At 42.2% G+C, this 12,443-nt stretch overlaps 1 protein-coding gene across 1 annotated transcript in view; it reads right to left on the bottom strand.

The window, feature by feature from the left end:
- The window catches only part of LOC106571406 (scavenger receptor class A member 5), an 86,614-nt gene that overhangs the window by 33,167 nt on the left and 41,004 nt on the right, over positions 1–12,443 (bottom strand). The window contains exons 4-6 of the mRNA XM_014144456.3: positions 6,750–7,424; positions 2,925–3,005; positions 2,141–2,248 (exon numbers count right to left, since the gene is read on the bottom strand). Coding sequence (XP_013999931.2) covers positions 2,141–2,248; positions 2,925–3,005; positions 6,750–7,424 — 864 coding nt within the window. The remainder of the gene's footprint in view (positions 1–2,140; positions 2,249–2,924; positions 3,006–6,749; positions 7,425–12,443) is intronic.

The following is a 12,443-nucleotide window of genomic DNA, read 5'->3' as shown; positions in this document are numbered from 1 at the left end:
AATCTTAATGTTATTGGCTCACAGGGGTTTGAGCCTCCAGCACCGGACAGTTCAGCCAAACTAAACTGATCCAGCTGTTTGGTTTGCATAGAGAAATAAAATAAGTCCATTGTGGAGAGTCAAATCCATGACCAAAACAATGAGGCACTGCGTCTCAAATCATATGTGTGAAAGGAGTATCTGATTACAAAACAAGTGCTGCTTCCCAACACACAAGGTGACGAAGGATGAAAAAGTTCCCTAAAAGCAAGGTTGGACTAGCCCTGAGACATGGCTGTAGACTCCTATGATGTCTAGGCACCATAAGCGTCTACAGCCAGGTCTCAGGGCTAAGGTTGGACCAACTAAAAACCGGACATGGCTTTCCTCCATTATTATGGTGAGAGGGAGACATTTCTGTCTGCAAGGTTTTAGGTTGGCGGTTCAGCTGATAAGGAAGGTCTGCTTTGGGTTAGGATGGGGAGGCAGAGGGCATGAAGATCTACAGTACCAGTCAAAAGTTTGGACACACCTACTCATTCAAGGGTTCTTCTTTATTTTACTACTTATTTTTTACTATTACTCTACATTGCAGAATAATAGTGAAGACATAACTATGAAATAACACATTTGGAATCATGTTGTAACCAAAAAAGTGTTAAACAAATCAAAATATATTTTACATTTGAGATTCTTCAAAGTAGCCACCCTTTGTAGTCACCTGGAATGCATTTCAATTAACAGGTGTGCCCTGTTAAAAGTTAATCTGTAGAATTTATTTCCTTCTTAATGCGTTTAAGCCAATCAATTGTGTTGTAACAAGGTAGGGTTGGTATACAGAAGATAGCCCTATTTGGTAAAAGACCAAGTCCATATTATGGCAAGAACAGCTCAAATAAGCAAATAGAAATGACAGTCAATGTGGAACTTTGAAAGTTTCTTTAAGTGCAGTCGCAAAAATCATCAAACGCTATGATGAAACTGGCTCTCATGAGGACCGCCACAGGAAAGGAAGACCCAGATCTGCTGCAAAGGACAAGTTCATTAGAGTTACCAGCCTCAACTGCACCTCAGATTGCAGCCCAAATAAGTAACAGACACATCTCAACATCAACTGTTCAGTGGAGACTGCGTGAATCAGGCCTTCATGGTCGAATTGCTGCAAAGAAACCACTACTAAAGGACACCAATTAGAAGAAGAGACTTTCTTGGGCCATGAAACACGAGCAATGTACATTAGACCGGCGGAAATCTGTCCTTTGCTCTCATGAGTCCAAATTTGAGATTTTTGGTTCCAACCGCCGTGTCTTTGTGAGATGCACAGTAGGTGAACGGATGATCTCCGCATGTGTGGATCCCACCATGAAGCATGGAGGAGGAGGTGTGATGGTGTGGGGGTGCTTTGCTGGTGACACTGTCTGTGATTTATTTTTAATTCAAGGCACACTTAACCAGCATGGCTACTCAAAACACAACTCCAGGCTGTGTAAGGGCTATTTAACCAAGAAGGAGAGTGATGGAATGCTGCATCAGATGACCTGGCCTCCACAACCACCCGACCTCAAACCAATTGAGATGGTTTGGGAAGAGTTGGACAGCAGAGGGAAGGAAAAGCTGCCAACAAGTTCTCAGCATTTGTGGGAACTCCTTCAAGACTGTTGGAAAAGCATTCCAGGTGACTACCTCATGAAGCTGGTTGAGAGAATGCCAAGAGAGTGCAAAGCTGTCATCAAGGCAAAGGGTGGCTACTTTGAAGAATCTCAAATATAAAATATATTTTAATTTGTTTAACACTTTCTTGGTTTCTATATGATTCCATATGTGTTATTTCATAGTTTTGATGTCTTCACTATTATTCTACAATGTAGATAATAGTAAAAATAAAGAAAAACCCTTGAATGAGTAGGTGTGTCCAAACTTTTGACTGTTACTGTAGTTGTCAATGAGACACAACAAATCAGATGGAATAGACCCTGAGCCTCCATCAATCTGCCTTGGATTGCCCTCTCTGGAGCCTGAGTTTAAGAGAGAGCATGCCATCACAGAAGGATAAGGGAGATAGATATAACCATTGACAGCAGGTTCAAAGAGGCAGCGAGGTACAGAGGATAGTTTAACTAATGGCTCTACAGCTGTCTGACAGTAATAATATCAGACATACCTTTGGGCCCTTCGGGTCCCATATCCCCTTTCTGCCCCTGTAGGCCGTCAGTGCCGCTCAGGCCCTTTAGTCCCCTTGGACCCTGGAAGCCTTTTTCTCCTGTTAAACCTGCCGGGAGGACATAAACAAAGCATTGGATTTATTTTCCCAATTCTTTTCAAACAGGATATCTGAAATGTGTTTCAAAGAATGCAAACAGCCTATCTTTTCCGAATCTTTGAGTACGGTGGTCCGCTTGCATGCCATAATAACATTTTCCAATGTTCTCTTTCTTTATTCACCATTTAATTATGTAATGAAAGACTATCTCAGGGAATGCCCCTGCTACATTTCCCAGGATGCTTTGAGCCCAGTTGGAGGGCTGTTATTAGGTTGCTAACAGACAGAGTGGACTTATGGATTTGGAACCATAGGGGGTCGTGTTCACTAGGTAACCCCTGAGTAATCAATAATTGAAGATATAGTCGTTGCATTACTAACAAGGTATACTGTAGTAACCAACTCTTTCATAAGTAGGATAGTGGACTGACTGATAGTTTGAATGTGGTAGGAGGAGTGTTTTGGATGGCTATAACAAATTAACATGTTCCATGCTCCTAAAGGGAGGATTGCTTTCTGCATTCTTCTTGGAAATATGTCTATGGGGGTTTAGGCTACATAATCCGTGACCCGGGCCAATTACAGTAAGATACGTTTCGAGGACGTGGTTGAAAAATGGTTGAAGAATGTCATGTATGTTGAAAGCTAGAATAGGACAAATGACGTTACTGTAAAGTGTACGAACCTCTCATCCCTGTGAGGCCTGCCACACCAGGGGCCCCAAGTGGCCCAACATCGCCTATCTCACCTTTTGGTCCTGGAGGCCCTGTGGAAAACAACCTCATTAAAGCATTGAGTTGATCCCGACATAACAAACTGATGAATATACTGTAATATGAAGACAATATGATTACTGAAGTTGTGTAATCCCATAAATTGCCAGTTTCCTCTCGGTATGTCATTCATGTTTCACCACACTCTCGGACTAAAGCAGAGGAGCTCAAGGCAGAATCTGAGTCTGAAACATGGTTAACGGACATCATCCAACAATTTTTTATGCTTGGATCCAGTTAACTGACTTCAGACTTGTTAGTAGAATCAGCTTGGCCACAACGGAAAACACATTACCTAAGGTACACCACAATTGAAAAGTTTTGTTTTGTCCGACTGACATTTTTAAAGTAGCCTTTCAAATCATAATGTGAGCTGATCCTTAGATCCTAAGATACTGTCCTGGCGTAAAGCAGTGGCTAATGACAAGTCAGGATTGAAAGTTCACTGTGACACCCTGGCCATAGAGAGGGTTTTATTCTCTATTTTGGTTAGGCCAGGGTGTGACTAGGGTGGGCATTCTATGTCCTTTTTTCTATGTTTTGTATTTCTTTGTTTTGGCCGGGTATGGTTCTCAATCAGGGACAGCTGTATATCGTTGTCTCTGATTGGGAGCCATACTTAGGCAGCCTGTTTTCCTTTGAGTTTTGTGGGTGGTTACTTTCTGTTTAGTTGATGTTCCTGACAGAACTGTTTGGCTGTCGTTCGTGGTCTTGTTTTGTTTAAAGTGTTCTATTAAAATTATATGATGAGCACTCAACACGCTGCGCCTTGGTCGACTCCTTTCGACGGCCGTTACATTCACTTGGAAGTCTTCTCACCCTGGGGGGTCTGAAGGGAAAACCACTCCACTTAATTGGTGTTGACTGGTTTGTTTTAGTAGGATCAATGATATCACTCTTCACTTCTTAATAGTCTTCTATTAATTCAACTAAGAATGCTCAAGAAAAAAACATGCTCCATGAGGGTCAACCAGCATGCAACTTTCACATGAAGAGCTGTCCGTTAAACGCCAATATGCGGTGCTGTGTCATGGATCAGCAATTCTGAATCGGAGTAGGTTGGACAGAAAACACACGTTGGTAATGCCCTATTTAAATGTCAAGGGAAAACACCTGCAATGCAATCTGTTTTGAGACATTTGGTATCAACTTGATAGATACAGTGAGGGAAAAAAGTATTTGATCCCCTGCTGATTTTGTACGTTTGCCCACTGACAAAGAAATGATCAGTCTACAATTTTATTGGTATGTTTAATAGAACAGTGAGAGACAGAATAACAACAAAAAAATCCAGAAAAACACATGTCAAAAATGTTATAAATTGATTTGCATTTTAATGAGGGAAATAAGTATTTGACCCCCTCTCAATCATAAAGAATTCTGGCTTCCAGGTGTCTTTTATACAGGTAAGGAGCTGAGATTAGGAGCACACTCTTAAAGGGAGTGCACCTAACCGCAGCTTGTTACCTGTAAAAAAGACACCTGTCCACAGAAGCAATCAATCAATCAGATTCCAAACTCTCCACCATGGCCAAGAACAAATAGCTCTTCAAGAATGTCAGGGACAAGATTGTAGGCCTACACAAGGCTGGAATGCGCTACAAGACCATCGCCAAGCAGCTTGGTGAGAAGGTGACAACAGTTGGTGCGATTATTCGCAAATGGAAGAAACACAAAAGAACTGTCAATCTCCCTCGGCCTGGGGCTCCATGCAAGATCTCACCTCGTGGAGTTGCAATGATCATGAGAACGGTGAGGAATCAGCCCAGAACTACACGGGAGGATCTTGTCAATGATCTCAAGGCAGCTGGGACCATAGTCACCAAGAAAACAATTGGTAACACATTACGCCGTGAAGGACTGAAATCCTGCAGCGCCGGCAAGGTCCCCGTGCTCAAGAAAGCACATATACATGCCCATCTGAAGTTTGCCAATGAACATCTGAATGATTCAGAGGGCAATTGGGTGAAAGTGTTGTGGTCAGATGAGACCAAAATGGAGCTCTTTGGTATCAACTCAACTCGCCGTGTTTGGAGGAGGAGGAATGCTGCCTATGACCCCAAGAACACCATCCCCACCGTCAAACATGGATGTGGAAACATTATGCTTTGGGAGTGTTTTTCTGCTAAGGGGACAGGACAACTTCACCGCATCAAAGCGACAATGGACAGGCCATGTACCGTCAAATCTTGGGTGAGAACCTCCTTCCCTCAGCCAGGGCATTGAAAATGGGTCGTGGATGGGTATTCCAGCACGACAATGACCCAAAACACACGGCCAAGGCAACAAAGGAGTGGCTCAAGAATAAGCACATTAAGGTCCTGGAGTGGCCTAGCCAGTCTCCAGACCTTAATCCCATAGAAAAGCTGTGGAGGGAGCTGAAGGTTCGAGTTGCCAAACATCAGCCTCGAAACCTTAATGACTTGGAGAAGATCTGCAAAGAGGAGTGGGACAAAATCCCTCCTGAGATGAGTGCAAACCTGGTGGCCAACTACAAGAAACGTCTGACCTCTGTGATTGCCAACAAGGGTTTTGCCACCAAGTACTAAGTCATGTTTTGCAGAGGGGTCAAGTACTTATTTCCCTCATTAAAATGCAAATAATTTATAACATTTTTTACATGTGTTTTTCTGGATTTTTTTGTTGTTATTCTGTCTCTCACTGTTCAAATAATCCTACCATTAAAATTATAGACTGATCATTTCTTTGTCAGTGGGCAAACGTACAAAATCAGCAGGGGATCAAATACTTTTTTCCCTCACTGTAGATTATTTAAACCATTGGCTTTCTGATGAAGCTGTGATGCTTTAAAAAAAAAACATGTTTAGGCTATTTAAGGTGGCTGATATTGTTTTTACACTAAGGATGACCATTTATCAAATGATCCACTAAAAGAACATTCAAGTTTCCTTATTTTGTTTCACCACTGGTGAATAATGAAATTAGCGCTAGATCAATGTTTTAATTATGACAATTACATTTCCATGAGAATGAAGGCAATGGACACAGTGATCCTCCCAGCCAGAAGACACTTCACTAAAACAGCAAACATGTCACTCCTGACGTCATTCCTGTTAATCAAGTGGCTGTGTGATGATTATAAATGTTTCCATGCTCACACTTTCTCTCCTCAGACCAACACATCACAGTTTCTTGCTTAAATGTGTTTTTTTCCCCCTTCTCATTTGTTCACCACTGCCAAATTGGAAGGTAAGCATGAAACATAAGCTAAAGGCATTGGGATGGAGGGATGGAGTGATGAAGGGAGGGAGAGGAGGCAGGCCAGAAATGCCAATTACCACGACAAGGTGTGGAGCTTTCCTGGCTAAACCCACGCTTAATGACAAGCAAATGGGATGTGCAGTGGAACAAATGACAGGGCTGATTTCCTTGGTTTTGGAGGCTTCTAAATGTAACTCACAATTATTTCCAGCCTAAATAAAACACTGTCCCATTCACATACAATATCAATCAGATTCTGATTCAAAGTCTTATTTGGCATGGATTCACATCACTGAATTCTGTCTAATTCCTGCTAACATTACATCATGACATAATACTTATTTGACATTTATTTAACCAGGAAAGTCATTGAGTATGATAGCAAGTCTCAATACAACATCAACATCTTCATCTCACATTTTCCTTAACCATCGTGTAAGGAGCTCAGTAATCATAGGGAGATTAATCATGACATAAACTTCATTCTAGCCAGTGATAAGTGATGGGGCCGTTACCTTCTAAGTAGGTGATGTTCTTGAGGATATTGGAGTGCTCCCAGTCCTTGAGCCTCAGGTCCTCTGTGATGGTGCTGAGGATCTCTACCTCATTCTTCAGGGTCTCCTCCATGTGGACTTGTGTCTCCCTCATGTACCGTGCATCCTGGCTTGCATTGCTGATCTGCACCTGCAGGTCCTGGATCTTTAGGTGATGGACGCTGATGTCGCTGGTGAACGTGTGGTTGACTGAGCCGACCGTCCAGCCAACCTCCTCCAGCCTATCCTTGAGCTGGTCCACCTGGTCCGCTGCGCTCCTCAGCAGGAGGTCGTGGTTGTGCAGCAAGACCGAGGCCTGGGCCAGCTGGTTGCTGAGCCCACTCACGCTCCTCTGGGTGGAGCGGTTCAGAACGGATACACGGTCCCCCAGCAGCTCCATGGTGCTGTCTGTCGACTGGCAGTGGCCTTGCAGATCCCTGATATCCCTCTCCAGGCCGCTCACTGCCCGGCCCAGCTGCTTTAAGGACTCGCTGTGGTTCTGGAACAGGCTCTCCAGCTTCCAGATGTTCTCCAGTAGGTCTGCCTGAGAGGAGATGTCGCCCAGGGACTGCTGGAGCTCCCGAGAGCGGTCCTCCATGCGGGTCATGTTTTCCATCAGTGCCTCCTGCTTCTCTGAGGACATCTGAGACCTGGACACTGAGGAGGACACATGGAAGAGAGGAGAAAGACGAGAGGCTCAATTATACATCTCCTACATAGCAGATAGAAAATGCTACAGATCAACAACACTTACTACAGTATATGGCTTCTGAACATTTATCAATGCAATCCACCGCATTGGATCACTTAATTGTCACTGGGATGATGATTAGTAACACTAGAGTTGTATACTACAGTATTACTATTAAAACAGCAAGATAGTGTCGTGATCTCTTTTATACCATTGGCAATGACTGTTTGTTGTTAATGTCTTTTGAAAGGAAAGAGAAGTGATCTATTTTAAACAACCTCTATAACAAGGCTTTTAAGGTTTATGTTCTGTTGGAGTGAAGTTTCTTGGTAACAGTGCAGTCAGCCAGAGAGATATTTTGAAACTAAATCCTCTCAGCTCTGCAATGACGACATCCTCTCTTATACTTTTGAGACTCTTATGTAAAAAAAAAGTGATATTGCTCAATCTGAGAAAAAGAGAATGTTGGGGAAATGGAAGGAAATGGCCAATTCCCAGCACACATGTTCAAAATCCCTCTCATCCCTCTCCACGGCTAGTAACAATTGTTGCCTATGTGTGTGTTGTGGACCAGAACTAATTTAATTATTTCAATATGAGGGAAATGTTTCCTACATGGTTGCACAAAGAGACTTTACATTACTTCTCATTTTACATTGTTCAGAAAGTTAATGAGCTGAAAACCAAAATAAGCTGGCACTCAACTATAGAGACTTTCTCATTCCAAAATGACAGTCTATCTTACAGTATCTTATTTCCACACGTAGATAAGCCTAATTGTTATTAATCAGGAATTCACAGACGGCAACTTCGGCTCTAATGTGGGTTGAAGAGTAACGTGGCAACGTGTCAAAAAGCACAAAACCAAAACAGATGGATTTGTTTCCCAGACGGATAAATTAAGAAGAGATGTGGGATCCTGAACTGGGGTGAATATAGAGTAGGTGAAGGTCTGCCCTCCTTTAGCATTCAATCCCTCATTCTTGGAGGAACCGCACTCTCTGGTAACGCACTGCGGCTCTTCACATGACCTTGACCTGTCTCTGCTCTACCAGGACAGTAACAACAACTCACACAAGATAACACAGAGGACTCAGGAACTCACACAAGATAACACAGAGGACTCAGGAACTCACACAAGATAACACAGAGGACTCAGGAACTCACACAAGATAACACAGAGGACTCAGGAACTCACACAAGATAACACAGAGGACTCAGGAACTCACACAAGATAACACAGAGGACTCAGGAACTCACACAAGATAACACAGAGGACTCAGGATCTCACACAAGATAACAAAGAGGACTCAATAATTCACACAAGATAACAGTCACATTTCTTGAAATGCTCCAAAATGCAGAAATATTTTTTTAATTTCTCCTATTGATGCATTTCTGTTTCCAGGAATCTGGGAGCCCAATTAAGTTTCAAGCAATTCCCCGAAGGATATCTAATGTATGAATTTCAACATCGCCCATGCAATATTTACCCTTGCACTAGAGCCAAACGAAATTGCAAACGGGTGTGGTGACCAGTAAACTGGACTGCTCATCGAAACAGCCAGCAGGCGATGTCAACAACCCCATTCCTCAACTGGACTACCTACCATGAAGACGGGAGAGTCTGTAAAATATATGGAGAGTCAATATGTAAAACATCCCTATGAGGGTGTGGTGGCAGACCTATTATTCCCAGAGGCCCCACTGTCCTGGTGCATCATGTGGTTTTACAGGATGTTACTGTGCAAGACGATCTCTAGGACCAGGTGGTCGTCAGCTGTTTTCTCTCAAACTAGTTAAAGAGGAGAGGAGGCTGAAAAATACAGGCCACGCTCCTCTCCTTTTCCTGTTATTGGATTTCACATCCCCACACCCAATGCATGTTCCTGATTACCAACCGTAGCTTTTGCTTCTTAAACAAGCCTTTTCATAAAATAGTTCATGTTCTGTGTCTGTCCTAGGAGTTCAGTATGCAGGGACTTTTCACCTAGTAGAAGTGTGTTATTGTCAATAAGAACTGATGTCCTCTCCCACATAAAAAAAATACTACACTGTACTATAGAATACTATAGTACTTACTATAGAATGTGGGTAGTAAACTGCAGTATACTGTAGAATCCTATACTCCACACTGTAGTATCCCTAGATCATTTAGCACTTACTTTAGAATTTAGATTTTGTAGTTTACAGTAGAATCCTATACCCCACACTGTAGTATCCCTCAATCATGTAGTGCTTACTTTATAATTTTCATTTTGTAGTATACTGGAGAATACTATACTACACACTCTAGTGTTGTCACGATACCAGAATTCTGACTTCAATACGATACCAGGTTAAGTATCACGATACTCGATACCATCACTATACTCAATACCAAAACGATACCACTACAACAAAAAGATGGCGTATTAACCAAAGTCACAGAATGGCACTTGATCCAGAAAAATAAACTCAGCTACTGCTCTGTTCAATTTTTGGGTATCTTTTGAGTTTAATATCCTTATATTTGAAAACGTATGTCCATTTTTTTTGACACAACCATGTATTCAATTATACAATCATACAATCAACTTGACTCTAACTTCAAAACAACATAATGAACTTGGTCAAATCAAATTGTATTTGTTGCATGCTTCGTAAAACAACTGGTGTAGACTAAGAGTGAAATGCTTACTTACTTATGGTCAGCTGAGTCTCTGTGAAAGCACAGTTGCATTTCAGAGGAAGTAACAGATCTGTCACGCCCTGACCTTAGAGTTCCTTTTTATGTCTCTATTGTGGTTTGGTCAGGGCGTGAGTTGGGGTGGGCATTCTATGTTCCCTATCTATGTTTTGTATTTCTGTGTTTTGGCCTGGTATGGCTCTCAATCAGGGACAGCTGTACATCGTTGTCGCTGATTGGGAGCCATACTGAGGTAGCCCTTTTTCCACATGTCTGATGTGGGAAGTTGTTTTTGCATTGCTGTGAGTAGCCTGCGAAACTGTTCGTTCGTTGTGTTGCTTCTTGTTTTGGTTTTTGCTGGTTCACCGTTTATATTAAAGTATGATGAACCCAGCCCACGCTGCGCCTTGGTCTCATTCCAACAACGGACGTTACAAGATCTAAGAAGTCCTTTTGTTGTACTCTTGTTAAAGTGTTATTTCGGCTATAATACTAAAGATACGCTAAATAATATTTCCCTATACGCAGATGACATTCTCCTCTATGTAACAGAACCCCAAGATAGTATTCCAGCTATTCTGGAGGTGATTCATTTGTTTGGTACCTTCTCGGGATACAGAATAAATTGGAACAAGAGTGAATTAATGCCCATACGGTTGCAAAACACCTCCTGGCTAGAACATCTTCCAGTTAAGCTATCTTCAGATACATTTACCTACCTTGGAATTGTAGTAACCAAACAATACTCCTTACTATTTAAAGAGAATTTCCCCTCTCTGATGCAAAAACTTAAGGCAAACATACAATTTTGGAGAACTCTCTCAATTTGTAAGTCGCTCTGGATAAGAGCGTCTGCTAAATGACTTAAATGTAAATGTAAATTTCTCTGCTCGGAAGAATTAATGCCATTAAAATGGTCTTCTTCCCACAACTGCTCTACCTATACCAGAACATCCCAATATTCATACCTAAATCCTTTCATAAACAACTGGACTCTATTATCAATCCTTTCATCTGGGATTATAAAACACACAGGATAGGTAAAAAAACACCTCTGTAAATCCAAGATGGAAGGAGGATTGTCTCTCCCAAACTTTATATTTTACTACTGGGCCGCCAACCTCCGCGCTGTTACGTTTTTGCTGGATGACGCACACCCGCCACCCAGCTGGCTTAGTATGGAGCGAGAGGAGTGCCACCCCTTCTCTATTGGTGCTGTGATTTTGTCACCTGTCAATCTGGAGATGTCACTTTACCGTAACAATCCTATTATACATAGCACAGTCCGAATCCTGGAAGCAAATTAAAGTCCACTTTGAGCTTAGACCAATATCATTCATGCTTCCTGTTGCCAGGAATCCCTCCTTTGCCCCCTCTAACCTTGATAACACCTTTGAGCGGTGGGGAGAGTTGGGGATAAGTACCGTAGGGGATTTATATATAGGGGGAATCTTTGCTTCCTTTGAATCGCTGAGGGAAACTTATAATCTTCCCAGAAGTAACTTTTTCAGATACCTACAGATTAGAGACTATGTTAGAAAACACCTCCCAACATTTGGGAATGCTAAACCTTCCACGTTTGACGGATGTATAAAAATAGGCCCCACCTCAGACAAACTGATATCTCGTATATATGATGCTTTTCAATCTGTTAGCGCACCCTCTACTGATGCCATTAAGGCAAAATGGGAGGAAAAACTAGGGACTGATATTTCGGTGGCAGACTGGGAGGACAGCTTGGAGTATATCCACACCTGCTCCATTAACTCCAGACATCGTCTCATACAATTCAAGGTATTACACAGATTACACTATTCCAAAACCAAACTACATAGGATATTTCCTGGTACATCCCCTATGTGTGATAAATGTCAGGCTGAGCAGGGTACACTACTCCACTGCTTTGCCCTATGCTCTAACTTGTATGGGTATTGGTGTGGAATTTTTGGGGTCCTCTCTGAAGTTCTGGAGACTTCAATAGACCCAGACCCGCTTCTGATAATCCTGGGAGTGTCCGATTCCCTAAACGGATTAACCAACTCCCAAAAACAACTAATCTCTTACAGTCTCATTTCGGCAAAAAAATTAATCTTGTTGTTTTGGAAAAAGAGGGAAGCGCCCTCTACCAAATTATGGCTCAGCAAATTGGCAAACACTGTACACTTAGAAAGAATTAGATATATTCTGAACAATAAATTATCAACATTTGATCAAATCTGGCAGCCTTTCCTCTCTTACTTGGACCAGGCGGCGCTGTGAATTTGCACTTAACGCACTCTCAATGGTCATACGGTAATCTACCTTTGGGCAGCATGTG

This window comes from Salmo salar, chromosome 15 (assembly GCF_965601325.2).
Source record: "Salmo salar chromosome 15, fSalSal1, whole genome shotgun sequence".
Taxonomy (NCBI): domain Eukaryota; kingdom Metazoa; phylum Chordata; class Actinopteri; order Salmoniformes; family Salmonidae; genus Salmo; species Salmo salar.
This window is presented reverse-complemented; position numbering and strand designations above follow the sequence as displayed.